This window comes from Gobio gobio, assembly GCF_949357685.1.
Source record: "Gobio gobio genome assembly, chromosome: 1".
NCBI classification, from domain to species: Eukaryota; Metazoa; Chordata; class Actinopteri; order Cypriniformes; family Gobionidae; genus Gobio; species Gobio gobio.
Window position 1 is genome coordinate 56,738,844 of NC_137097.1, and position 27,914 is coordinate 56,766,757.

The following is a 27,914-nucleotide window of genomic DNA, read 5'->3' on the forward strand; positions in this document are numbered from 1 at the left end:
CCTGAAAAAGCACAAATATGTAGGTCGGCTCAAGGAAAAGCCTTTAGATTAAAAACATGAAGCACTGGTTTTTTCCCTACCTCCCTTTTTTCTAATTCATTTATTGATTATGATTTGATACATTCAATTATTGAACATTTATTTTTAGAATATTGTTATAATGTTAAGCACAAACTTTGTTGCCATGTTCATAGTGACTATTTGTGTATATGCCATTTTTCCCAGGTTACGTTCTCACTTAATTTGAGGAAATAGTGCTAAGAATTAGGCATAATTCATGAATAATCGGTTTTTGGGAGTTCTCAATGTATCTGACTAACCGGTTCATAAAACGATTCGTTCACGAATACGACTGAATAGGTTTGAGTGGTCAACAGTTCACCGACTCATTGAACCGAGAACCATTTATAAAGCAACTGAGGATTTGACTGATTAGGCAAAAAGTATATAGAATAGCAGCCATTATTATATGCATACCATGGTTTTAAATGGTTGTTTATAAGAGCTGAATCATTGCTGCTAATTTAACACATGAAATTACAATTATTGAAAAATGTAATATTAATGCGAGATTACAATGAATTACGTGAGATTTTAGGTATCACGTGACGTATATTACGCAATGGCGTAAAAGAATCACGAAACGAATTGTCTGAACAAAATCTACACAAGGAAACTTCTCATCGCTACAGTCAATAATTAATATTTTAAAGATATCGTACAGTATTTAGCGCCTTCTAGTGTCCGATGAAGATAAGGGAGGATCGCTTGAAACAAACGTAACCAAACAACCAACCGATGTCTTACAAAATGATGCATCATTACAAATCGACCAATCAGAAGCAAGCATGAAACAAACCACGAGCAGAGAGTTTTTACACAACAGAAGGGAGAATCCTATTGTCACGAGTTTAACGTGCCAGAAAACCAATTTTATAGTTATTTTATTCTCAATAATCTTAACCATAGTTTTTTTTAGCTCAGTATTTTTCTCACGGGAAATCGATATTTGGAAGAAAGCTACTTTGAGCATTACCCGGAGGTAAGTTGCTAGCGTGATGGCTCTTGATAATGGTGATAGTTTCATCAGTTCGACTAAGTTATGAGATGTGTTAGATATCCTAAATGCTCGTCAATATACTCTTAATAATATCGGTGCTATAATATACAACAAATTAGTTCACATTACATGTCAACATCTTCATCCGTGGTGGAAGTAGCTTCTATCAGCGCATGAATCCGCCGACAGTTGATAAAACTTTGAGTGGTTGGTGTGCTGTTAGCAAGCTAGCAAAGAAGACTGCAGTCTTTACATGTTGATAGTAAGGGAATGTCTTCCACGTCTACTAAGAGTGTTTACTTTAGCTGAACATTTTATAGGAAACATGACTACATAACACTTTATTACACCGTCTACGTTACTAGTGGGGATTTTTTTTTGTCGTTAGCTTAGCTTGGGTTGTAAATCCTTGAAGTCTTCAGGTAACGTTAGTCTAAAGCCGTGTCTCATTTCGAATGCTGCGTCCCCCGGAGTCGCATTTGTCGGCTGTATACGTCTGATTAATTTAAGTAAACTGACCAATACATAACAAAGTCATTAAGAATTTACAACAGTTTAGAATTTATAATTAATTTATTCACTAGAAATAACGGCCAATTTTATAATGGTTACTGTTTTGAAATAAGACGTACGCGGCCGACAAATGCGACCTACATAGGAAGCAGTCTTTTTTGAAATAAGACATAAGGTTCTGTCACACAGTCTTTGAATACAGAAATATTGTAACTGTTAAAAATGGTAGACTGACAGTGAATTGTACACCTGGGGCGAAATATCTCTCGTTTTTCAAAGTCATCACAAGACACGCCCTTCCTCTTCTGTTTTCCCTTGCTATTACAATAAACTGTGACTCATACAAGTGGATACTATTTCAATGGCAAAACAGCTTTGTTTAGTCTCTTCTCTGTGTGCATAGTTTAAGTACATAATAGTGCTCATGTCTTATTAGTTGTATTAATATCATTATATTATTTTTGCTTTTTTTTTAAATGCTATTGGATGACAACATGACTAGACATAGAGTGCTGACCATTTTAACTTTACATATTTATTTGTAACTGTGTGTATATATGTATATTATTTTGCCAGTAATTCAGACTGAACAGCAATGAGTGAGCCTGAGCCAGCAACATTTGCATCTGTTGAACAAGAGCGGGACTACTGGAAGGAGCAGGCTACCAAATACCAGCAGAGGTACTACAGTGTTTTTATATTATTATTCAAACTGATATTTGATCTACAATGGACATAAAGTAAAGCCGTGTTTCCACCGAAATTACCCGGAACTATTTGTACCGGGAACTTTTTTCCCAGGAACTTTTTCTCCCCCAGACCTGCTACAATCTGCGTTTCCACCGCGGTCTAAAGTACCGGGGGGCGATATTTTTTCCCCCCAGGATGGTAGGGGAAGGTACCGCCTTTTTCGTCTATGATTGGTTAGAAGGGCTCTCCTCCGATTGGTTATATATCTCACGTTCATGGAAGGCTGTCAGTCTGTTTTGATCGTCGTTAAACGAAGTCAATCCAACATAGCCTACTAAGAAAAGCGCTATATGTGCGTGTCTTCAGATTTATTTTTCAAGTTCACAATTTCATAGCCTGTTTAGATTAGTCTTAGCTGTTTCCTAACCCTAACCTCTCAATACCTGCGGCAAAACCATTTATTACTGGAGCTGTTCTCCCTGTCCGTTGATTTATACCTAATCCTAACCTCAAGATGATACGGTATGATGTTCTCCTTTGCACAAATATGACACCAGCGACACTTAACTTTCATGGCTACACACACAGACACACACACATGGGCGTCGGAACCATTGTATGTGTGTGGGACAAGACCCACCCACTTTTTACGATCAATGATATTGGACCCACTCACTTTTATCGTCTCTAACATTCAGCACATGTCTGTTTACCTAACCCTAATCGATAAACACTTATTATTAAACACATATTAGACACTTTATTTCCACTTTTCTAATATTTTCTTAATTTGTATTGAAATTAAATGCCTTTCCGATTTGACATGTGATGGGAAAACGGAGAAGATTGATTTCGGCGAAAGCCGGACTCGAACCGCGGGTCGATTTGTGTCAAAACTAGATGCCGTGCGTCTTACCCCTACACTACTGTCGCTCTCAATGAAATGGCGATTGATTTATGTAATTTTGTCTTTCCGACCTATACGTTTACCAAGTAAAGCGGTATATTTGTACTTAATGTAATTGGCATCTACTCCAGTAAAAAATTTCTGAGGACCCACCCACATTTTTTTTGCTTCCGACGCCCATGCACACACACACACACACACACACACACACACACACACACACACACACACACACACACACACACACACACACACACACACACACACACACACACACACACACACACACACACACACACACACACACACACACACACACAAAATAATTACTAGTAATGTTTAACATACAGTTAATGTTGATGCACTAATATTGTGTAATCCTTACCTTGAAATGGCTAACAAATGTTATTTGTTTTGGAAAGAGATTGTTTCTATAGAAGGTGGGACGAATCAGTACATTAGCATGACAAAAAACTCTGCTAGCTATTGAAGAAGATGGGACGAATCAACACATTGGCATGACTCAGTGGCCCTTAACCACCACATTTCTGTGTGGCTTTAAAGTTACTGTACAGTCGATTTACCCATAGTGTTTGCCTCACCTAGATACACCATGTGAACTTGGAATATAAATCTGACGGCACGCACACGACAGCCTGGCCTGCCATGAACGTGAGATGATGTTTCACGGCCAAATCAAATAACCAATTGGAGGAGAGCCCTTCTAGCCAATCATAGACGAAAAAGGCGGTACCTTCCCCTACCATCCTGGGGAAAAAAATATCGCTACCGGGGAGATTAGGCAAATTAGTCCGGTGACGTGGCAATGCGCGCGACTGCTTCTCCCAGTCACCGACGGACATGAATCACTTTTGCGCGATACTGTCTGCAACAATAACAAGTGGAGGTGATGCAAGCAGCGCTGCTTTTGCATACACATTACCAACACTGCTTATTTAAACGTGCACTTTCACCTGGTTTGACCATTTTAATGCAAAATGGGATGATGGGCAATCCAAAATCTGAATGTGTTGTAATAGCTCAATTCCAAAACAAAATATTTTTATAATATATATATATATATATATAATATAATATAATATAATATAATATAATATAATATAATATAATATAATATAATATAATATAATATATATATATATATATATATAATATAATATAATATAATATAATGAGGTTTCAGTCATTCATGACAGATGTGTGAAAAGTTAATTGAATGAAAACAATAGACTGAATTAAGCGGTTGAAAGATTAGGTACTAGACTGCAAGTATTTTATTTTTTATCACAATAACATCTCTTAGCATTCACTAAAAAAAAAAAGTCACATGACTAGTATTACAATATGCTTCATTAAATGCATAATTTTAGAGACTTCTTCCTCAAATTTGAAATGAAGCAGGACCACACTTATGGCTTCACTTAAGTTGTGGTTATAAGTTATTATACTACATTCACATAGTTATACATTTAAAATATAATATTTGGGTTTTCTAGATATGTTTATGTGCATATTCAGAAAACTTGCGAGCAGCAGCCCTTTTATTTGCTTCCTACACTATATGAATACAATTAGAAAGTGGTTATATAGTTAGAATGTGGAAATTAAAGACACAGTGACATTTTACACACTTTATTTTAGACAGATTAGTTCTTACAAATTTAAAATAAGTGTGCAAAGACAAATAAATTACTAGAACAATAAAATGAAAATATAAAATGTGAAAACAACAATATAAAAAAAAGTGTATTTTTCAGTAACCTGTCCAAGAGCTGTGCCAACACGTACAATATATAAAGTACAAATGTGGTAGAGCAAATGCTTCATTCAAGCGGCTGGTCATTGTGGCTACTTCTTGAACAACTGGACAAACTGTCCAAGAACAGACAGAAACCCGGTCTGAAAGTCCGTCTGCTTTCTTCCGCTTCTGACTGGTGGAATGCCAACTCTTGCCTCCTCATCTCTCCTCGGTCTGGCTCTCCAGTAACAGCTGAATATATTGGTCAGGCTGTTCTTGTCCATGCTGCAGGACGGCGCGGTTAGCATCCTCCATGTCCCTCAGTGCATCAAGAAAGTCACAGTCCCTTTTCCTTTTCTCTAAGTAGAAAAATTGCACTGAAACACATGGAAATTAATACACAAGGCAACCATGAAACAATAGAAACCATCAATTAATTATTTAAAGTGTTTTCACTACAAATAATGAACAATTGTTTGCCCAGCTGGAACAATGCCCAGTGTGCCATTTTTATCATTGGCAATTTAAGTTTACAATTAAAAACAACAAAACTACTCAAAACCATTAAGGATTACACATCAGTTTTTAAATATATACACATTTTTGTCAGCTTTATACCTCTGCGTGTGTGTGTTTCGGCAGGAGACACGGGGTTAACGTACTGGTGACCGCGGGGGAAAACACGCTGGTCTCCGTTGCCTGCAATTCATCAGGGCCACTCGTTACACCTGGAAAAGCACGTTGAAAAAAGTTACTGCAACGTGTTTAAACACTGCAACGAGTTTAATAGATGATACCAAGATGAGATCTTTACCTTCAACCCACTCGGATTCCGGGATGGTTTCCAACAACGCACTAGCCGAGTCTTTCGTTACCGCTGTAACGTTACCAGAAAAGGACGGTCTGTGTCCCAACAATACGCCGGTCGGAACCGCTCCGGTTGTTATCCTTTAATTTCTTGTAATCTTGTCTTAATTTCTTCAACTTCTCTCTGCACTGTTTTCCAGTGTGACTGGAACCGAGTCGATATCTTCAGGTAACGTTATACCTTTCCATTGCGGGTCACATTTTCCAGTTCCCGCTGGATGTCCTCCTCCGCTTATATGCTCAATAAAGCCTGAGCCTCGTCGTCGGTCCATCGGTCGAATTTTTTGTTGAACTCCATTGTTGCAAAGAAAATATTTACTGAACGCAGAACCCACGAAACCCACCTCGCAAAAGACTTGTAAAAATGGCGGTGGAAAAAAAAATGCTGCGAGAGCTCAACCAATCAGCATGTTCAGCGCCCAAGTCCCACCCCCGAAAGTTCGCGAACTTTTCAAAAGTACCACCTCGCAAGCAGGGCCGTTTGGAGGGGGAAATATTTACCCGGAACTTCATTTAGACCCTGGTTCCTGCGGTCGAAACACACCGAGTTCCCCCCCAAAGTTCCTGGTTCCGGGGTAAAGTTCCTGCGGCGGAAACGCGGCTTAACTTTAGGAAAAGTAAGGCAGTTTTGCAGTGCACCGGTTTGTTGCTAATCACATCGGATAGACCCAACTATTAAGATTTTGCTTTGCAAACCACATACATTTTATTGAATCACTGTGTGTTCAGGGCTGAGGAGGCGCAGGAGGAGCTGCAGGAGTTCCAGCAGATGAGTCGAGACTATGAGGTGGAGCTGGAGGCAGAGCTGAAGCAGTGTGATGCCCGTAACCGAGAACTCCTTACATCCAACAACAGACTCCGCATGGAATTAGAAAACTACAAGGTACCGTGGAGCGTCATAGACACAACATGGTCAATACATTGCTCTTTTAGAAGATTTATGGTAAACAACAATCTTTTTAAAGAGTGATTTAAAAGATTATCGGTCCATGGTAAATGGAAAACTTGTCCAAGTCACACCTTAACAGTTTGCAAGCCTGAAATAGCTGTCATTGTTGTAAAAGGTGACTCTTATTAGTGGTGCTTGTTTTTGTAATGCATCAAATTGATCTATTTATTACCTCAAACCACATGTGAACAACAATAATAAGCTGTAAACCGAATTGCTTTCTTCTGTCCCTTTTGGAGGGGCTGTGCCACTGATGCCTCATAAATAGGGTTGGGTATCGTTTGAATTTTAACAATTCCTATTCTGCTTATAGATTTAGATTCCAATAAGGTAAAAATAAATAAAATAAAAACACCTTCGATATCTTTCACATTGTCTTATTGTAAAACATTTCATAGGAGCTGAATACCGTTAACACAAAAATCAACAGGCTAATGCTGCGTTCACACCAAACGCGAATTGAGCGTCAAAATCGCGTCTACCGCGTCTAGTTTCACGCGCAAACATTTTGAATGCATTCGCGCGTCCGCAGAGAATTGGACACGCGTAGAAATCGAACGTTTGAAGCGAAATTGACGCGCGTTCAAGGCACTCCAGGAGAAATATGTCATAAAACACCACTCTGCCTCTTTACATTTTCATTAAACATATATATTAAGCATTAATAGCCACACAAATGTGGTCCAGACAACTGTACATTATCTTCACTACATGTATATTTAAATATCCTTAAAATATAAAGTTATGAAACTTCTCTTTGCCCTCAGTCAAAACGATTTGGCAGACAACAAATTATAGATTCATGAGAGCAAAGCTCGGCCGTTAGATCTACACAAAACGAACCACTACAGGACATCAGAGCCAGCGGCAGACGGCAGAAGGACTGGCCGAGGAAAGGCTGCCTTCGCCGGGGTTATGAGCAGTGATTGCCCGGTGATTGCCTGGATCTCACAACTCCAAAAACACAAGATTATTTTTTTAAATAGGTGCTCTCTTTATAAATAAACCACAGATTTGAGTTTTAAACAACTACATTCCCACCTGAAAAAGTCTTAAAACTACATTTTGTGACACAATAGTACTATTTTTAATTTATGCAGGGTTTCTCATACACGTCTCTTTACCACGTGACAGCAGCAAGCAGGCTCCTGATTGGTTAACGCGGTGCGAATTGACGCCAAAGTTCAAAATTTTCAACTCGGGCGTCAGACGCGAATTCGCTTCAAACGCGTGAAAGCACAAAAGCACCATTCGCGTGTAACGCACATATCGCGCAAGACGCTCAATTCGCCATTCGCGCGAACTGGATGCGCGAATGAGGCGGATTCGCGTCCTTCGCGCCGCGCGAAACGCACATTCCGCGCCGCGAGACCTCCAGACGCGCGTCAACGCGCCTTTCCATTGACTTAACATTGAAATCACTCGCGCCAGACGCTCTATTCGCGTTTGGTGTGAACGCAGCATAAGAACACTTACACAAGGAACTTTTGCCTATGGTTTAAAATTACCAGAGGAAAAATAACTAGCCTAACTAATATAAATTTCAAGCATTATTAAAGACAATTAAACACTTAAAAAAGAACAATTAAATTATCAATTGCACAAATAAATACAATTGAGCAAAGATATAAATATAGAAAGAAATAAACATTTTAAGGTATTCAGGCACAGAAACTGTATAATCAAATGTAAAATAACTCTGCACTTTTTAAAATAAATTATACATTACAAATATAGTTCAATTAATTCTGTCTAGAACAGCGAGTGACTTTTCTCGTTGTCTTTTGTTTGATTAATGTTGTCATAGAGACAGCATCCAAAAAATCTGCCTTCACTTTAAGAGCTGCACGAATTACACATACATTTTCATCTTTTCTTCTCGACTGTCTTATGACATAACCAACTGTGTTTACGAGAATATTTGGACATTTTTGTGCGTATTTGTCCGTACATGTGCTGTGAAAAAAGACGAGGAAGAGCACTCCGTCCATTATCTCGAGAAGCCTTTCTGTGCGCGCGTGTGTGTGTGTCTGAGGCACAGAATGTTTAAAATCACCTTTTCTGTGTGCACGTTTTGGATGCGTGCAGACTCAGAGCACGGAAAACACCGGTTCTGGGGAATTTGGAACCGGTTCTAAAATGGAACTGGTTCTTGAGACCCATCCCTACTCATAAAGCACATTAATAGAGTTGTATCTGTAATATTTGAATACAAATTGTATTATCCATAACTGACTCCCTTTCATAAGCATATAACCACAGATAAAAAAAAAAAAAAGCCATTTAAATCTTCTTTGACAGAGCATGTACATCCAGAATGTCTGTGTCCGTTCCCCCCCCCAGTATTTAGTGAATAAACAATCGCACATTCACAGACAAACAACAGAGATCCGATTCAGGATGAGGAAAGCAGCTGATGCTTATTTCTACATCAGTATCTGGAGGGCATGGAGGCTCACTCATGATTTTACTTGACGCTTATTGCAGAAACATGGTTGTAAAACCATATTGCTTTGATCGTTTATTGGGTTCCAGTCAAATTACATCACATGCCGTTTGCTGAGAAAAGCCTCCAAATGTTGATCATTTAAAGACATCTAAAGAAAATTTAGCTTTGACATCACTGGAATAAGTAATTTTTAAAAATATATTCAAATAGAAACATTGTTTTAAATGGTTATATTTCACAATATCATTGTTTTTACTGTATTTTTGACCAAATAAATGCAGCCTTGGGGAGCATGTAATACTTCAAAAAGTATTTTGTTAAAACTACAGTGTATTTTTCTTTCTCATCAAATGTCTGTTTTATCTCCTCTTGTGTGGTCTTTTGTCGTATATCTACTAACAGGAGAAGTATGAAGCGCAACATTCTGAGGCAGTCAGGCAGATCTCGACTCTAGAAGGAGACCTGGCAGAGACCACAGCCATCAAGGACCAACTGGCCAAGTATATCCGTGAGTTAGAGCAGGCTAATGATGACCTGGAAAGAGCCAAGAGGTGTGTTTGTTGCTTTTGCAAGTAAAAAATAATTCTAATCGGTTATACATTCAAGACATTCATGATTTTAACAATTTATTCTTGAAATCCTGCTCCTACAGGGCTACTATAATGTCACTTGAGGACTTTGAGCAGAGAATGAATCATGTTATAGAGAGAAATGCCTTCCTTGAGAGTGAGCTTGATGAAAAAGAGAATCTTCTCGAATCAGTACAGAGATTAAAAGACGAAGCCAGAGGTAAATGCAATGGAAACCTGTTTGTTTATACACCATTCACTCTCATCTGATCTCAACTTCTTTGATAGTCTGTAGTATAAACACCTGATTTGTAATCACCTGTTTCAACAGATTCAGTGTTTGTGAGCTGATTGTGTATGCTATCTTTCTCCTCGGGCAGATTTAAGACAGGAGCTGGCTGTTCAGCAGAAACAGGAGCGCAAGCCATCGATAAGCCTCTCTAAAGATGCAGAGAAGCCAGAGGCCACACCCTCAAGATCCTCCTCTGTTGTCAACTCCACCCTCCCATCGCTCCTCGCCACACCCTCCAGACCTCCAGGCTCAGGGAGTGCGTTCAACACCCCCTCAGCTTCCTACAGCAGAAGTGAGCTCAAACACAGTATTGACACTGATAAACATTTACGAGTTAAGATGTTAAAGTTAAAATTGTTCCTGTCATGTCCAGTTGAAGGTCTGACTGGAACTCCCCTTACCACATCTGCACGGATATCTGCCCTCAACATTGTTGGAGAATTGTTGCGGAAAGTCGGGGTGAGTCCAGCTGTAACTGCGGATGTTATATCCCCTATTAATACACACTCTTTCAGCTTGAGGGGTGTCTGTAGTTTTGCTAAACATGCTTTGTTCCTGTTTCAGAACCTCGAATCAAAGCTGGCATCATGCAGAGACTTACACATCCATGAGAAAACACCCAGCCGTACAGCGATCGGTACACCGAGCATTTCACGGGAAACCTCAGAAATCCCATCCAGCACAAATGGCCTGTATGATAAGTCTCATAGGCTCACTATTCATTTCAGAACATCTCTATAATTGACCAGAATTATGTAGATTGTACCATGTCTGGCTTGTTTGTAATAATATTTCTTATTTCTGTGTTGTGTCTTGCAGGATGGTGAAACGGTTGGACTTTGGAACAGGATCCAAGATAATGCTCTGAATGAAGTGCACAAACATGTTTTTCGTTCCCATATCATTAGGAAAACCAGTATTCCCAATTTGTTAATATGAACATGCTTTATTTTCAGGAGCTGAAGCATACCATATGCAAGTCTTCCACTATCTGAGAAGGGTTCTGCTTTTACGTTCACATCAACCCTGTTATTGTGTCTATAATAACTGTTTACCAGCTCTGTGGCCTGTGGGCTGAAACTGCTACCTGTTGTTTTGCTATTGTGTTGGAGATTTGCATTGTGGTTTGCAGATGTACTAACTCTTAATTTCACACTGTTTGTTTGTTTATTTTTGTTTGTGTTGTTTTTAGGTATCTAATGATTATAGCAGTTTTGTAATGTATAATCGGCACTGTTATCTTGATTTGCTCTTTTGGGGACCATAAATTGGGAGACCGTTTAAAGTGACTGATAGCGAGTCCGTAGATTCACACCTGCAGCCCCATTATATTTGGCACTAAACTACTGATCAATTTCCAGTGAAACATCTACTGCACATACCTATTTTTGGTCACTGGACTGGAGCAATGTTGACAGCAGGTTTTTTTTTTTTAGAAACTAGCATTTTGATGAAACATGAGTTTGTTACTAATGGAATGTCATGTCTTTAGTGTTTAGAGTTGCAAAGTATGTTACAAGGAGGTTGGTGAGATGTTGTGAGCTGAAGCTGCTGATGTAAGTAACCAAAAGTAGCTGGCCTGTTTATGCATGATGAAAACCTTTTTATTTCTAGTAATAGCTATTGAACTACTCATTTGAAATGTCAGTGCCATCTTTGAATTCAAAGAATTCATTTTTTCCCTACAGTACTGGAGAGTAGTTGCTATCATATCATGCACTGAACTTGAATTTAATGTGCCTTAATTTTGTGGCCATAATAAGCTTTGCCTCAAAGTTAACTTGTGTATTGGGGAACTTGTTAGCCCGAAAAGGAGTTGCAGCTTCTCTCGCTATTCTTCCCAATGTATTACTTCTCTGATATTTCAGGGATTCGGGGATGAAGAGAAATCGAATTCTGAGAGGAGTTGAATCCCTTAGTTTTTGCATTCCTCTCATTTGAGTTGTAGTTTTTAGTTGAGTAACAAGCAATATGAATACTTCAGTGAAGGGTACAGATATTTTTATGTTAAAAATAGAAATGTAAGGAAGAACTGATACATTATACATATCCACTTTGTATAGAGGTACTAATGAACTGAACAATTATAGAAATAGAGAATGATGGTTGATTGGTAGATTTAGCACACTTGATTGCACCATCTCAGGGCCTCGTGTAAGCAATAACATCAGCAAAGATATCATTACTGTCCAAATTCTGTATTCGTCTCTATATGCACAAGGCATGCACAATTGCCACTTGTATATTTGTCAACATGGGTTTTCTTTGCTATTAATGAATCTAAACATCTGCAATATCCATGCATTCCTCAGCAAAGGTGATGCTTAGTTTATCATGTCTGTAAAACCATTTTATTGTTGGTTAATCCATAACCTACACAATAAATGTCTAGTTAACAGGACTGATTATTTGACTTTCTTTTCAGAAATGCTACTGTTTTACAGCAAGGATAGAGCTCTTGGTTCTAGTCTTTTCCCCCCTTTGATGCAGATTTAATTCTGTATAACATATAAGGCACACAGCAGTATATGTAGATGCAGGGGAAAAAAGCTATTTAGGTAAACAAAAGTGCCTTGTACACATTCAATAATTTATTTTATTTTTAAAGCATCCCTTAAAGGACTTGTTTGCCAATTGTTGTCCAGATTTGCATTGTTACAATGTCGGTAGTAAATGTAAATGAACAATGTGTACTCTTTCTCTTTGTTACCTGCACCCAGATATCCCCGTTTATTTGTCAGTAGAAACACTTTGGAAGTTTGCATGTTGCACAGGTTTCAACCGTTTCTACTGCATAGAGAGCCCATGTTGCTAGCTGTGAATTACACCTTTAATGCTTCAAACATCAAACATAACCATGGTGTGACTTTTTGATAACACACTACTTAAGTACCATAGTATATACTATGATACTTAAGGGTTAATAAAACATTGTATTATTGTACATGTCAAAAAACATGGAGGTGGTACCATGGTATTTTGTTTGTGATAGATATCTGGTTGCTGGTTCTACACACCCCATTAGAGTTAGTCAGTTTTTTTTAATTAGTGAAGAACAGAAGTACCAAATATCCTTTTTAGGAGATAGTCAAGATTAGTATAAATTATAAGTATAAATTATCATTGAAAAAATGGCAACAACAGAAAAAAAAAGATAGTGAGAGACTTTGAGAATGATTTCTTTAGTTGTCATCCTGGGAGCCGTTGATTGGTTCCATTTGAGGTTCCTCAGGTTGACCCACAGGACTAGCGGAAGGACCCCCATCTTTTGGGGCCTCAGAAGTTTCCATCATGCTCCTGCGTGTTTTTCTGAAGCTCCCGCCTCCACTGCGCCTTAATGGAGTGCTGCAAGATGAGTCGCTGCCACGCCTGAGGAACATATGAGGAGATCAGAAACCACACATCTCCCAACATACCTCTTTCAAGTGTGCAAACCTACGTCTCTGAATGTGCATTACTGCGGAACACACGGAGGATGTCAAAGAAAGGAATTCTGGCTTCACATACATTACAGAAAGGGGTCACTGCTGAACAACCTGAGTTTGCTCCTGAGTGAAGACACTTCTCTGCTCAGGGCATTATTGGCCTCGATGGCCTCATTCAGCTCTTTCTGAAGTTTACGACGTGCAGCAGTGGCACGCTGAGACTCCTCGTCGCTCTCCTCCACCTGCATCTTCAGCTGCCTCGATTGAAGGTTGGCTTTCTCAACCTACAAAATGGATAAGTTGTCAGTGTCATGAGGAAGACATAGGATCTCAATTGCTTTACATGAATCTTTCATACCTGGTCCTTATACTGCTCCGTCTGTTTTCGTTCATCCTCTATCTGATTAATCAGTTCCTTTAGTTTCTTGTCCTTCTGCCGCATGGCCTTGGCAATCGCTTGCCTCTCCCTGGTGGAAGAAACTAGTTGAAAATCCACCTGTCTTTACAGCCAAATCCATATAAAACTGATGATCTCACCTGCTCTCATGGTCCAGTTGGTCCTCCATTTGCTGTAACTTGGTGTCTAGTACAGCTACAGAGGCCCGTTGCTTAGACTTGACCTGTCCCTCCATCTCCAGCAGCTTGGCCCTCAGCTCTTTGTTCTGCCTCTCCATCTGCTGCCAGCCACTCTCGTTCCTCTGAGCATTGGAGCGTTCAATTTGCAGCTCATTTGTCAGTTGATCCACCTAGTTATAGATAAAAATTATATGTGGTATGATATCACCTTTAAAGAACACCTTCACTACAGCATCCAAGTGGATGAATTGCACCCAATTACCTCTTGCACACTTCTCCGCAGTCTCTCACTGAGGGTCTCCGTGTTCGCCTGTTCCTCATCAAGCTCCTCTTCCAACTGCTGGATCTTGGCTTCCAGACGACGTATCTCGTCAGACATGCCGGATCTATCAGTGGACAATTATTGCATGTGGTGGTGTGCCAGTTTAAGCTTAATTTTTCCATTTTGCAAATACTAATTCCCAACTTACTTTCCAAACGAGCCGCTTGCTATCTCTCCTGCTATCTCATCTCTCTCTCGTTCAGCTTGTTTGCGAGCTCTTTCTGCTGTAGCCAGTTCCTACAAAGGCATTGACATTACAGTTGTATGGCAAGATATTAAAACTCATTTCCATCATCCATTTGATATCATGTATACCTCATGTAAGTGCAAGATTTCTGCCTCCATGGCTCTGGCCTTTCTCTCAGATTCTCGAACATCAGAAAGAACCTCCTTGTGGGACGCTCGCGCATCTTCCAGCTCCCTCTGGGAATCTTTCATCTGCGTCTGTCATGGGGAAGACAACTAACAGATGAATGTTGTTAAAAAGGCTTAGGCAACTAAAATATTTTTAAGGTATGGCCCTCTGACCTGAGTCTTGCGGAGTTGTTTAATGGCCTCTTCCCTTGCCCTGATGATTGTGTCAACTTGGTCTTCAAGATCCTGCACATCCCCCTCAAGTTTCTTTTTGGCAGCTGCCAGTGAAGTTCTCATCTTCTGCTCATCTTCTAGCTCAGTCTCAAGCTCATGTACCTGTGTGCCAAGTTTGGAAATATAAGCGAATAATTGCTATTGCTGATTGGAGGAGGGTAAGGAGTCTACAAGAAGTGCCATGCAGTTCAGATTCAGGAAGATATACAATCTTCACCTGTTTAAGCAGTTGTTTCCTCTTCTCTTCACTTTGCTCCTCTCTGCCCTGCAAGTCTCTTTGAAATTGGACTTTGAGGGCCTGCATATTGACTTCCAGATGGAGTTTCGCATCCTCTGCAGCCTGTAATTCATCCTCAAGTTCCTCCATCTGAATTGTCATCTCTTCCACTTGAGCCTCCAATCCACGTTTGGCCTTCTCCAGCTCATGGACCTTTCATAGTTTTTTTTTATATGCAACATTTAGTCATCTAATTTCAGACAACAGCATCTCATAAGTCCAACTTTCATGCTACAATAAAACACAACTCACATTTCTGCCCACGTCATTCTTTGAACTGATCAGATCTTCCATCTCCGTACGAAGGGCCTTATTAAGTTTCTCTAATTCTCTTAAGGAACCCTGGGATTCTTCCAGTGCTCGAGTCAGGGCCAAACATTTGGTCTCCTTCTCCCGTGCCTCTGCCTCTGCACAATCACGCTCCTGAGCATACTTGTTGGAGATGGTCTTCTCGTCAGAAAGCATCTTAATGAGAGGAAAAAAAAATAACTGAGAAGCAGTAATTTTTCTGAGGAAATTAGGACGAATTAGTTGAAACAAAGAACCTGGTCAAATTTCCGTTGTTTCTTCTCTAGATTTGAAACCAGCTGTCTCTGGTTGTCCAGGTCCACCAGCACATCCTCTAACTCTTGCTGAAGATGATTCTTGGTCTTCTCCAGCTTGTCACAGGCTGCAGTTTTCTCTTCAAGCTCTCCATTTGTGGCCTCCAGATCCCTCTGTAGTCGTCTCTTGCTTTCTTCAAGCATTTGGAAATTGCTGGAGTACTCATCCAACTTCTTTTTTGCATCTGACAACTATAGTAGAAACAAACTTATTTATCTCCTTTATTTGTACTTTTTTTATTTTATTTTGTCATACACTGAGATGCTTCATGAAATTATCTTGCAATTGTGAGAGACTGACCTGCGTGTTTAGGCCGGAGACCTGTCTCTCCACGTTCCTTCTGGCTTCTGCCTCTTCCTCCATTTGCTCTAGCAGACTGTTTCTTTCATCCTCCATTTGACGTAGCCGAGTGGAAAAATTCTGTTTTTGACGAGTCTCCTCACCAAGTGACTCCTAAATAGGCAGACAACTTCAAGTGTCAAGTGCTTCTCAAAGTAGGTATTACTACTTGATGGCTGTCACAGTTCCTTAGATTGGGGGCTTCTTTTTTTTTTACCCCAATTATGATGATCCCTCTTCCCAAAATATAAACGCAGCATTTAAATGAAATTATTATAAATGTGTAAAATATTATCTTGGTTTATTTGATTGGACATGCCTTTTTTTTGTCCAAGATTTCTGACCAGCGTTTAGAAAGCACAAATAATGTAATATTTATTAATCACAATTATTTTAATTATCATCATCATTATTAATTATTTATTTATTTTCTAATGACCCCCTTGCACACCCCCTGCACTTCCTTGGTTTACCCCATTTTGAAAACCTCTGCTTTAGATTATACAATACCTGTGTATCTTGGAGCTGTGAGTTGAGGCTGGCAACATCTTTACTCAGCTTGATGTTCTTGCTCTCGGACTCATTGAGGATGCTATTCACATTGTTATACTCCATCTGAGAGATTTTACAAAAGACACCCATCAACCAGGTATTTCTGTACAGAACCCTTACATTGTTTCTATAGTAACATTTTGAAAGTGTTTATTCAGAGAATGTAAAACGCACAGTCAGTTTAGACACTGCATCTCCAAGCTCTTCCCTCTTCCTCTCACTGTCATTGAAGTGAGTCTGAAGGTCAGCAAGCTGGGTCTCCACCTTCTTCTTCTTCTGTTCCACATCCTGCTTTGCATTGCCCAGTGAGCGAAGGTCTCCATTCAGGTCTACAACCTCCTTCTCTATGGCCTGTTTCGCCTTCTCCAGACTGGCCTTGGCCTGTGTTTCAGGTTCAGAAATAGAAATGTATTTACTTTTTGTATCCTTTTGAAAACCCTTATATCCAAAGGACTTACAAATGAAGAAACCAATATTAGATAGAAAAGAATATTAAAAGGAGCCAACACTGTTAAAGCTACACTATGTAACTTTTCCGTCCACTAGAGGTCGCCTGTTCATAACAAAGGCGTAGTTTGATGACGCCACGTTTGAGCGCAGAATCTCGAGACATGTGGTCTTCACCTCACAGCCGGTGGGAAACAGTCAGGATAGGACTCGGGCAGAAATCATGTTCATGGATGCGATTATTAACATTACTGTAGTGAAGCAGAGCAGGAGCGAGTGTTGTGGAGCTGAGCAAGGCCGCAGGAGCGATTGAAGAGCGGGACTGTTATTATGGCATAGTCGCCGGCGGGACTTTTATTATGACACAGTTGCCGGCGGCACTTCCTCTTCTCCAGTGCTGAGTGTGAGGTAAGGCAGCTCTGTTTATCGTATTAGATATATCTGAGTGTGTTGAAAAGGAAGTTATGACGTTCGCTCGGCGGCTGCTATGACACTTGTTCACACTGCAGTGAGAGTAAAGTGTTTCACTGAATAAAACCGGAGACCGAGGGTGACGCAGATATGACGCAATCGACAGGCGACTCCCTCACACGCATAGCTCACACGTCCCGGCTCCTTGGTTAAAATAGCAATTTTCTCACGATTTACAAATAGTTGAAAACATTTGGGATATTCTAAGTACTCAACTGAACAAAATATATAACACTGGCCTAGTGATTTCTGGATGTTTTACTGCAAAAATCCTACATAGTTCACCTTTAAAGGAACCAAAACAGTTATTGCTTGTGCACTGAAACTTTCTTTTTTATATGTCAGTGTTGAGCAGTGTTGTTTTCTTACCCGTTTGGATTGCTCTAGCTGTTGACTAAGTTCATTAACAGCCTGAGCATGTTTTTGTTTCATTTCTTGCACTTGAGCCTCATGACTTCGGCCTTCATCTTCTATCAACTTTTTCAGCATGGCCACCTCCTGCTCTCTTTTAGCCCTGTCCAAGAAAGAGACTAAGATACTAAGATCTAGTCTATGATATCTTGACTTGTAAATGGTAAAAAGCCCATCAATGACTATTTGAAAGCTACATATTTAAATAATCACCGTAGCTCTTGTTGCGCCGCTGTGGTGTCTAGTGTGTCCTCCAGTTCAGTCCTCAAGGCCGACAGCTCTTCTTCCAAGTCCTTTCTGACTTTTTCTGACTTCCTACAAGCCTCCTGTTCAGCATAAAGTTCATCTTGAAGCTCTGCAACAAATCCTTCCATTTCCTGGATCTTTTTCAGAGCATTGCTCTTCTGAGCTGATTCTTCTTCCACGCTGGTCAATATACAGATGGTAGGTTACAATTTACAATGAGCAGTGAAGCAATGTCTTTAAACAGTCATTTGTGATGTGAGTAACAATATACCATGCCTGAAGTTCCTGAATTTCCCCTTCACTTCTGGCTTGTTGCGTCATGAGCTCTGCTATCTGGGTCTGCTGGTCCTTTAGTTGTTCCTGTACATCATTATATTCAGCCTCCAGTTTACGTTTGGCTTTCTCTACATCCTGTCGACTCTTCTCTTCCTTCTTCATTCGAACTGCACAAACACACATAATACTGCTTCTCAGTGTTTACTACATTATTTGATTTGACTGTAGATTCAAAAGTGACAATGAAAAACCTTCAAGATCTGAAATCATAGATTCATGTTTAGCCTTCAGTTTAGTCAAATTTTTGGATTTTTCTTCCTCCTCAGCAAGGTTGGAGCAAAAGTCAGCTAACCGATCCTCCAACTGTTGCTTCTCCTAAGTACACAGAAGCAGCAGCCATATTACTCAGATCTGATATTTGTTTTTCTCAAAAAAAAAAAAAATAATGATCCAAATAAATCTATCGTCTGGTCAAACCTTCTGCAACTTGCTGTTTTGATCCTCCACAATGAGGAGATCTTCCTCAAGTTTCTTAATCTTCCCATCCGCAGTGCCACTTTCCAGTTGAAGCTTCTGTCTGGCATCTTCTTCTTCTGCCAAATGGTTCTCTAAATCCTACATACAACAACAGATGGGTACAGGTTTCTTATTTTATTTACCCAAATCTTATGCCTTGGAGAAAAATGAGAGAGAGAATAAATATATATAATTATCATTGTTTGTGACAAATTACAGTATCATTATTGTTATTCCACTTGTTCATTAGTCTGTGACAATTGATCGCTGCTCAACCTTGAGTTGTTGTTGCAAATTCGCCTTCTCTTGCAGAAAGACTTGGCTTCGCTCCTCCTCCTCTTCAAGTCGAGCCTCCATCTCATGCAGCACGTCCTCCAGCTCTTGCTTCTTGGCCTCCAGCCGTATCCTAACCTCCTCAGATTCTGCATACAGCTCCGTCTCCTCCTGGAGCTTGGCCTGTAGCTGGTTCCTCTCCTCCACCATCTATTAAATACACATACACACTCCAGTCATTTGTGCCTGTTGATAGTGAATCAGTATTTTGAGTTGTTCAACTACCAATCAGTAGTTGAGTTTGGATCACATATGATTCCACTCTTGTACCTGGTTGTGTTTCTGTGTGATCTCCTTTAATTCAGTTTCAGACTTCTGGGCGATTTCTTTGGCTATCTGAAGCTCCTCCTCCTTTTGACTCATCTCCTCATCTTGACGAGTCACCTGAAGCAGGGGTTTGACCTAAACGGAAACGGAAATTGACCACAAATTGACTACAATTGTATTTAAATTGAATATGTGTTGTGGTGTTTTGCGCTTACTTTAGTGAAAAGTCTCCACCACTGCCAGTTCTTGAGAGTCAGATAAACAGCGCAGTTCCTCTGAATCACTTTCATGGCTGTCAGCTGCTTTTGTTTCTTGCTGAATGCCCTGTAAATTTGGAGATTTTGGAAACTTCAAACTTGACGTCTTTAGCCACCATGTAACTATAATCGCAATAAATACAGTGCAAGAAGATTCAAAGGTAGATGGTGCGCAATAATTCTCACTTTCTGCTAAGAAAGCCACGGGCCTGGGCCTGGAAGGCAATTATGATAACGGTCAGTTTGAGGTCACGTTCTTCCTCCAGCTGTGCCAAAACTCCTGTACGAAAAAATATCTTGCTCAGACCAATCCGGTACAGGTTGGGGTCCAGGTCCAGATGTTTGATCTGATGGTTAAAAAGTAGGGAGAAGTTGTAATCGAGGTGCGATAGGTTAAAATAAATGTTCAGTACAGTATGAGATATATTTAGCTCAACTCACCATAAGGGTACTGGCTTGTTTTCCATCCATGAACCCTTTAGGAATAGCACCGGCAGCTAGGACCTCATAGCTAGAAAATTATCAATAATTGGAAATTGTATTCTGCTTCATTAGAAACATCCAAATCTACAAACCCTATATTTGAAATGATCAAGCATGTGTTTCAGAAATTACTAACCGTTGGCGGAACTCATGGAAGACGATGCGATTGGGGAAGCCCTGGCGACAGATGCGGATCCCTTCCAGTACTCCATTACAGCAGAGCTGCTCTAGAACCAGGTGGGCATCTATCTTGCCAGCCTAAAGACAAAAACAGTGACTCTATTTTACTATTACTTTATATATATGTATATGGATTAAATATATTACTGGTTTATAATCATGCATAATCTTAGCATAAAGACAAAATTACAGACAAAATTATGTGAAATCCGCTCTGGTCTACATTTAGAAAAGGCATCTTGTTTAGTTGTACCAGAATCACTATATTATGATATTTGCTGTGGCATACCCTCTTTTCGTGGTTGGGAATGATGCAGCGTACAAAGTTTGGTTGAGTGTTATGGAGAGTCGTCATGAGCTTGCCAAGAGACTCTTTGTACAGCTGTCCTACGGTGCGGAACATGCCTTTCTTGGACTTGGAAGCGCTAGGAGCTGCGCTGTCAGACTTAGCCATTTTAGCCATGGTTTCCAGACCCACCACACGATCAACTATGGGAACAAAGGGATTTCTTTCAAAATACATTTTAGACCAGTCCTTCGTAGAGCATTCATTATTCTCTTTATGCTTAAACAGACAAACAGAAGTGAATCGTGTTATCATTTTTCCTAACAAAGACTCACCGTCCTTCCAGATGTCCTGCACAAAAGCACTGGAAGAGTTACTCAGGAGGGCTGTAACATTGTCATTGAGTGGGTCCATGTTTTTAGTCAACCAAGATGTGGCATTATAATCCACCTAAATCAAATGAAAAAACGCTATTAGATTAGTCATAACTATATCATTTTTCCCATAATGGCCTCATGTTAAGAACTTCTACTGCTTTACAATTGCTCTGGATGGATGGATGGACAATACAGTAAAAATAGCAATTTAAAATAAGTGTTTTCTATTTGAATATATGTAATACAATGTAATTTATTCCTGTGATGTCAAAGCTGAAATTTCAGAATCATTACTCCTCCAGTCTTCAGTGTCACATGATCCCTCAGAAATCATTATTTGATGCTTAAGAAACATTTCTTCTTATTATTATTAATGTTGAAAACAGTTACTGTGTTACTTTTGATCTATTTAATTGATGGATAAAAGTATTAGTTTTGTTAAAAAAAAATACCTTGCCAGCGTAGTGTTGCACGGTAAAGAAAGTCTTCTCCTTTAGATTCTTGGGTTTGGAGAATTTGCAGTGGCTTGAGTGGGTGTTTGTGAGTTTTTCAACAAAAGAAACATCGGTTGCCTTCGGAAACCAGCACTCCTCGTCTAGCAGAGCTAGGATACCTGGAGGATTGTTCTATAAGGGAGATGACAAATTACATGACTGAGTAACTTTTACAGATGATCAAAGATTATTAGCGCACACTTAAAATCTATGAATCGTGTTGTTCATAAACTGACTGATCTCTCAATGAGCTCAATGCAGGGCTGAAGGTCCAGACCAAAGTCAATGAAATTCCACTCAATGCCTTCCTTCTTGTACTCCTCCTGCTCCAGGACGAACATGGTGTGATTGAAGAGCTGTTGCAGCTTTTCATTGGTGTAGTTGATGCACAGCTGCTCAAATGAGTTATCCTGTGAGAAAAAGGGGGAAAGCCTCAAGTTTTGAAATTGGTTCATGTTTGGATTTTAGAATCTGTCCATGAAGACTTTTACCTTGTCAGACTCACCTCAAAAATCTCAAACCCAGCAATGTCTAAGATTCCCAGAAAAGAGGCTCCCTGGCGCTTTGTCTTATCTAGAGCCTTGTTGACACGTGCCAAGATCCAGCGAAACAGACGGTCATACATGGCCTTGGCCAAGGCTTCAACTGCAAAGTCAGCCTGATAAATGGACATATATATATATATACATATTATATAAATTCACATATATTATACAGTATATTACAAAAATGTTTCCTTTTGTATTACAATTTCACAAATAATTAGCGAATTGTATGTTTAGTCACACTTTAGATTAGGGTCCATTTCTCACTATTAACTATATTAACTACAACTTTTGCCTTAATAAACTCCTAATTACTGATTATTAATAGTTAGTAAGGTATTTGTTACGTTTAGGTATTGGGTAGGATTAGGGGATGTAGAATATGGTTATGCAGAATAATGCATTAATGTGCTTTATAAGAACTAATAAACAGCCAATATCCTAGTAATATAAATGCTAATAACTAGTTAATTGTGAGAATTGGACCCTAAACTAAAGTTATACCGTATTTTTGATTACTAGTAATTGAAAAACAATGATAAACCAGTTTACACCAAACAGAACAAGTAAAATATCTAGTCACATCCTATAACATTGATGTATTATAGTATACTGGCATGTACTGGCAGTGTTGCTTAAGATAAACGTTACTTTGCACAATCTTCATATTACATTCCTGCAGAGATGACAGAAAATGCACTCGCAATTGCTGTCCTTTGACAAAACATGGGTGCAAACATGCTTAGACCAGACGTGGAATGCCGATTGAGTGTGACCTGGATGCACAAGTCAGTGGTGAGATACTTTGATAATAAAATGATCTTGCCAGAAGAAGCATAACAGCTTTATTATGTCCGGTATCATCTCAGTGAGCTTTTATTACATTTTACGCATGAACAGTAAAATGATTCCAGCCTTTTCTGACGTTTCAGTGTAGGCAACACAAGAATCTTTTGAAAAATGCTAGTGTGAACGAAGAGTGTTTTAAAACAGAAACACCATTTTGAAATGTATCCGGGTTAATGTCGATGTAGCCATAGTGTGGTAATGCACCTGCTCTTTGGTCTGCGCCTTCTGAACCAACTCTCGGCCTACTTTAATGCGAGGAGTGAGAATGGCTTTGGTGAAGTCAGTCACATTAATCCCCTGCAGATGGCACACTTTCTGTGCAGCTGGAGGATACATTTAACACAACATATAAGCATTTAGTTTTAGCCTGGTTAAGGATAAGAGCAACATTACAGATTATTCCTGTGATGTTTACCTGTGTTGTCTGGCATGCTGGCCTGCTCCTGGTTTTTCTCTGCTTTGAACTCGATGTTCCCTAGCTGCAGCACAGTAGAACATACTTTCAGCATGCCTAAAAGAAACGCAACGCTTCATGTAAAACAGCATGAAAAGATAGGATGTAAAGTTATAATCGCATTGTTTTGTCAAATACCTATTCTTTCCTCCTCGTTAAAGCCCAGGACCTCCATGGCCTCCAGAGTCTCCTCCAACATCTCATCATCTTGCTGGTTTTGTAGCTGCATATGCCCAGCCACCAGGAAACGGTAGTTACCAAAGTCTTCTAGCAAGAGCTCGTCTGTGGAAGAGAATGATCGCTAGCGGTATGTCTGAAATGATGCAGACAACACTTCATCTGCCACAAATTAATTTTCTGTTTTTTTTTTTTTTTGGCGAAATCTGTATTTGTCAATGTAATCACACAAGATTTAATAGACGGTTGTTAGAAATGCACAGTTAGTGGAAATTCTTGGTGCTCGCCTCGCATTTCTTCCTTGGCTCCGGCCACCATGAAGTAGAAGATGTGGAAGGATCTTTCGATTTTGGCCTGTCGGATACACCGAGACTTTTCCAGGAGGTCTGGATTCATTAAGACATTAAGGTGAATATTAATGTGCTTCACTTTATGGTGTAAGGTTGATTTTGATATCAAACTGTTTATAAAGTTAAAGATTCAGTGGAAGGACTTATTAGGATACAGGTTTCAATGTTTGCTCCAACGATGTAGCCAGTGTTGTCAAAGTTGATTTTAATAAATTTACCCTGAGAAGTTAAAAACAACAAAAGTTTTTATACTAATGTTGATTTTGAACAAACATTCAATACCAAAACAATGAATTATTAACTCACAAATCTTGAGGAATTATCATTTTTGATGGTCTTTGCATTTCCAAATGCCTCCAGAATGGGATTGGCCTGCAGGAGTTGCTTCTCTAGCTCCCCCTGGACAAACAAAATGTAATTCATTGCCATTCAATGCAGTCTACTAACTACGTAGCATAACATCTGCCAAAAAGTTCCTCTAATGTACTTCACATATAACATAGTATATATTTTCTGTGGTATATATGAAAGTAAAAGACCTTTTCATGTTTTAATGCTTTTTGATTGACATGCAAATTAACAAAGACACTGACATCCAAAATTTATATGACAAGAAGCTCAAATACTCACATATGCTAACTGGGGTCCTTTTTGTTGCTAAATGGAAGCAAACAATGCACAAGTTAAAAGGGAAAACTTCAGTTCACTAGGCATTATTGTAGGAATGGTAATGAAAGCAATTCTATCAATTATCGTCTTTGATGTCCAGTGATTGTTTACTTCATATCTGCATATCCTGTACATTATTGGAAAAGAGTTTTGTTTGATGAATGCACAGCCACCCAAAATCACAAAGCACACGCAGAAGCACATCTATAGGGACAAAACTGTAAATGAAACCACCATCCATATATACAGTAGAATTAATGTGCTGCACCACCATGAAACATTAAAACATACCTTGTTTAGTGTTGAAGAGTTTATATCCTATCACAAAGACGTGACTTATTCTAATCAAACACTTCAATGTTATCAAAATCTTAACCTTAATGAATCTGCTATCATAACAGATACTGTATGGCATATTAATGGGTTGAATGATAGAAAGTTTGAACTCACAGAGCCAGCATCTCTCTTCCCTTTGTGTGATGATGCCACAACAGCAAGGTACTGGATGACTTTTTTGGTATTTTCCGTTTTGCCAGCACCAGACTCGCCACTATTTAACATACATAAAGAATGCTGTCACGCTTCACATAATCATTTGCATAATTTACATATCAGGCTGATTTGCAAATATAACGATATTGTGCATATAAATGTGTATTATTTTATGGCCATTTGATATTTGCGCAGTCAAACTCAAGCTCTGGTAATTCTCGCAAATCTATCTACTGTTTACATCTTTACTGAATGGTGCTTCACAGACACAATGGACACTTGTTTCCTTGGGCTGCCGGTGAAAATGAGTGGATGAGCCTAAATGCTTAACTACTAAAGAACTCATCTTATTAGGCCTATAAATATCACAGTAATAATGTATAAAAAGTCTAGCTCTCGGAGCAAACAACATGTTGGATATTTAGCACTCACGTGCAGAGAATAGATTGGTCCTCACGCTCTGTGGAGGGGAAAAAAACAGAAACATTTGAACTCAATACAAGGACAGGGCAAGAAATGCATGAATTGTCACAGTTAAGAACCTGAACGAGATTAACAAGGGGCCAGGCTGTCTAAACACAAACCCCAGTATTGTTCACTGAAGGTCTCCACTCCCCACCTCCAAAATCTTACATATTCTAAATTGAGTAGGGTGAGATTAACAGCTCATCCATCCAAAAATAGCTGTTCAAAATTCAGTGAGAAAGGGAAAGGCCCCATGTATGGCAATTTTTGATGGCTGTAATCCACTGTCTGTGAGACGCAGAGCCTGACACACGCTCTCCAATACACAGCTGGCTGAGCTGGACTGAATAACTATAAAACATGAATCATCTTCATTCTTACAATTTCTTTAATCTATATTTGCCATGTGCAGGTACACAACATGGAAAGGGTTACGTTTATCAAATGATTTTTGTAACTTGGATGAGAGACTAGTTTCCATATTAAGCCTGTAAATTTGACTAACTATTATAGGGTGCATTCAGTGAGTTAAGACCGATTGTTACCTTGCAGCATGTTTCTATAGGCATTATCAGTGACGGAATAGATGTGGGGAGGAACCTCGTGACGCTTCTTCCCCTTGTACATCTCAATGATCTTCTCAGAGTAGATGGGCAACATCTTATAGGGGTTCACCACCACACAGAAGAGGCCTGAGTATGTCTGAAGAGTTTACAATAGAAATATCAAATATATGCCAGGAAGTGGCAATATTATACATTTTATATAAATTGGTACAAATATGAATTTCTCATACTATCAGGGGTTTTCAATCTTATTGATACCAGGGACCCCGAGATATTAAAGTATAAAGGCACCTACTGCATATATTGTCATGTATAAAGACTCATATGCTACCGTTCAAAAGTTTTGGGTCAGTAAAATGTTTTACTTGTTTGTGACAGAAATTAATACGTTTATTCAGAATGGGTGTATTAAATTGATCAAAAATAATAGTAAAGATATTAAAATGCTACAAAAGATTTTTATTTAGAATAAATTATGTTCTTTTGAGCTTTCTATTTATCAAAGAATCCTGAACAAATGTATCACGGATTCCAGAAAATATGAAGCAGCACAACTGTTTTCAACATTGATAATAATAATAATAAATGTTTCTTGAGCTCCAAATCTGCTTATTAGAAATATTTCTGAAGGATCATGTGACACTGAAGATGGTTAACCATTTATTAAAATATATCAACTCTAGGCATTTTGTATTAAAATATTTACGTATTGTACTGTTAAATGTATTGACATTAAGGAAACATTCAATTAGATTTGACTCAAGCTCTTCACAAGTGTTTTCTGCAGACACCCCCAGGAGTCCTTGTATCCTATTTTGAAAACCCTTATCACCAAGATATGATCAAGAATAAATACTTTTGCAGTTTCTACCTACTGAATAAGGTGATGTTTGAATGCACTTACATAAATGAGACCTGAGAAATACCTCTCCTTGAGGTTGTGCAGCACTGAGGCCTCATTCAAGCAGGTCAGTGCAGCCATGTCTTCAGCCTTGTTGAACTTCGGTGGGTTCATTTTCTGGATGTCATCTTTGCTGACAGTCACCTTCCGTCCATTGTCGAGCTCAACCACCACCTCATTCCCTGTCTCTTCTTTGATGCTGGCTGACTGAAAACCTTCCTTTTCTGAGGGTATCCACACCATCTTTTTGGTCGTCCAATCGGCCTGGGCCACCCCACCATTTTTGAAGTCATTATCAAGGAACAGGAACTTGCTGCTGTCGTCGTTGCCTGGTTGCATGGTCATCTTGAAGTATTTCTGTGAGTTATTCTGTGAAGTAATCAGAAATGTGTTTTGTCCCCTGTCTGTATTAGCTCCTTTGACACTGTGATGGATGTGCAAACGTAGCCTAATTTTATAGGCAAACCAGCCATATCTTTGCCACTCACTGGCCACTTGTTCTCTACAGCTATAAACCTGAAGGCGATAAGAAGGTTAAAAGGTGATAATAAATGCCCCATGAATCATCCCTTATATGCAGTGTGTCCAGTAAAAGCTTTCTCGTACAGCACTGACGTACTGGTGTCAATTTATACAAGCTGTTTTGTATTTAGGTATCTGATTTG

At 39.3% G+C, this 27,914-nt stretch overlaps 2 protein-coding genes across 3 annotated transcripts; one reads left to right on the forward strand and one right to left on the reverse strand.

Moving 5' to 3' along the window:
• Positions 1–834: 834 nt before the first annotated feature.
• nde1 (nudE neurodevelopment protein 1) lies at positions 835–13,556 on the forward strand. Of its 2 annotated transcripts, XM_079812294.1 has the most exons (10): positions 835–1,042; positions 2,150–2,254; positions 6,526–6,679; positions 9,597–9,745; positions 9,847–9,983; positions 10,144–10,347; positions 10,429–10,514; positions 10,620–10,747; positions 10,875–10,928; positions 11,012–13,556. In XM_079812294.1, exons 2-9 carry the CDS (start codon positions 2,169–2,171, stop codon positions 10,921–10,923), a joined length of 993 nt encoding a protein of 330 aa, XP_079668420.1. In that variant the 5' UTR covers positions 835–1,042; positions 2,150–2,168; the 3' UTR covers positions 10,924–10,928; positions 11,012–13,556. The 2 variants fall into 2 exon arrangements, with proteins under 2 accessions (XP_079668420.1, XP_079668419.1); XM_079812293.1 differs by having other exon boundaries at positions 10,875–13,556.
• On the reverse strand, positions 12,041–27,507 carry myh11b (myosin, heavy chain 11b, smooth muscle). Its single transcript, XM_079812170.1, has 41 exons — positions 27,253–27,507; positions 26,328–26,484; positions 25,750–25,777; positions 25,276–25,375; positions 24,787–24,813; positions 24,463–24,555; positions 24,312–24,375; positions 24,094–24,192; positions 23,768–23,911; positions 23,591–23,686; positions 23,380–23,498; positions 22,287–22,439; positions 22,018–22,191; positions 21,740–21,913; positions 21,246–21,360; positions 20,914–21,113; positions 20,581–20,702; positions 20,403–20,472; positions 20,148–20,308; positions 19,920–20,028; positions 19,708–19,839; positions 19,381–19,587; positions 19,066–19,203; positions 18,840–18,963; positions 18,584–18,755; positions 18,280–18,492; positions 18,025–18,169; positions 16,912–17,118; positions 16,696–16,800; positions 16,147–16,299; positions 15,789–16,037; positions 15,496–15,708; positions 15,184–15,396; positions 14,907–15,068; positions 14,694–14,822; positions 14,527–14,615; positions 14,319–14,442; positions 14,018–14,226; positions 13,839–13,947; positions 13,592–13,764; positions 12,041–13,424 (listed from the first exon to the last, which is right to left on the reverse strand). The coding sequence occupies exons 1-41, from the start codon at positions 27,490–27,492 to the stop codon at positions 13,238–13,240; spliced, it is 5,898 nt and encodes a 1,965-aa protein (XP_079668296.1). The 5' UTR covers positions 27,493–27,507; the 3' UTR covers positions 12,041–13,237.
• Positions 27,508–27,914: the final 407 nt, after the last annotated feature.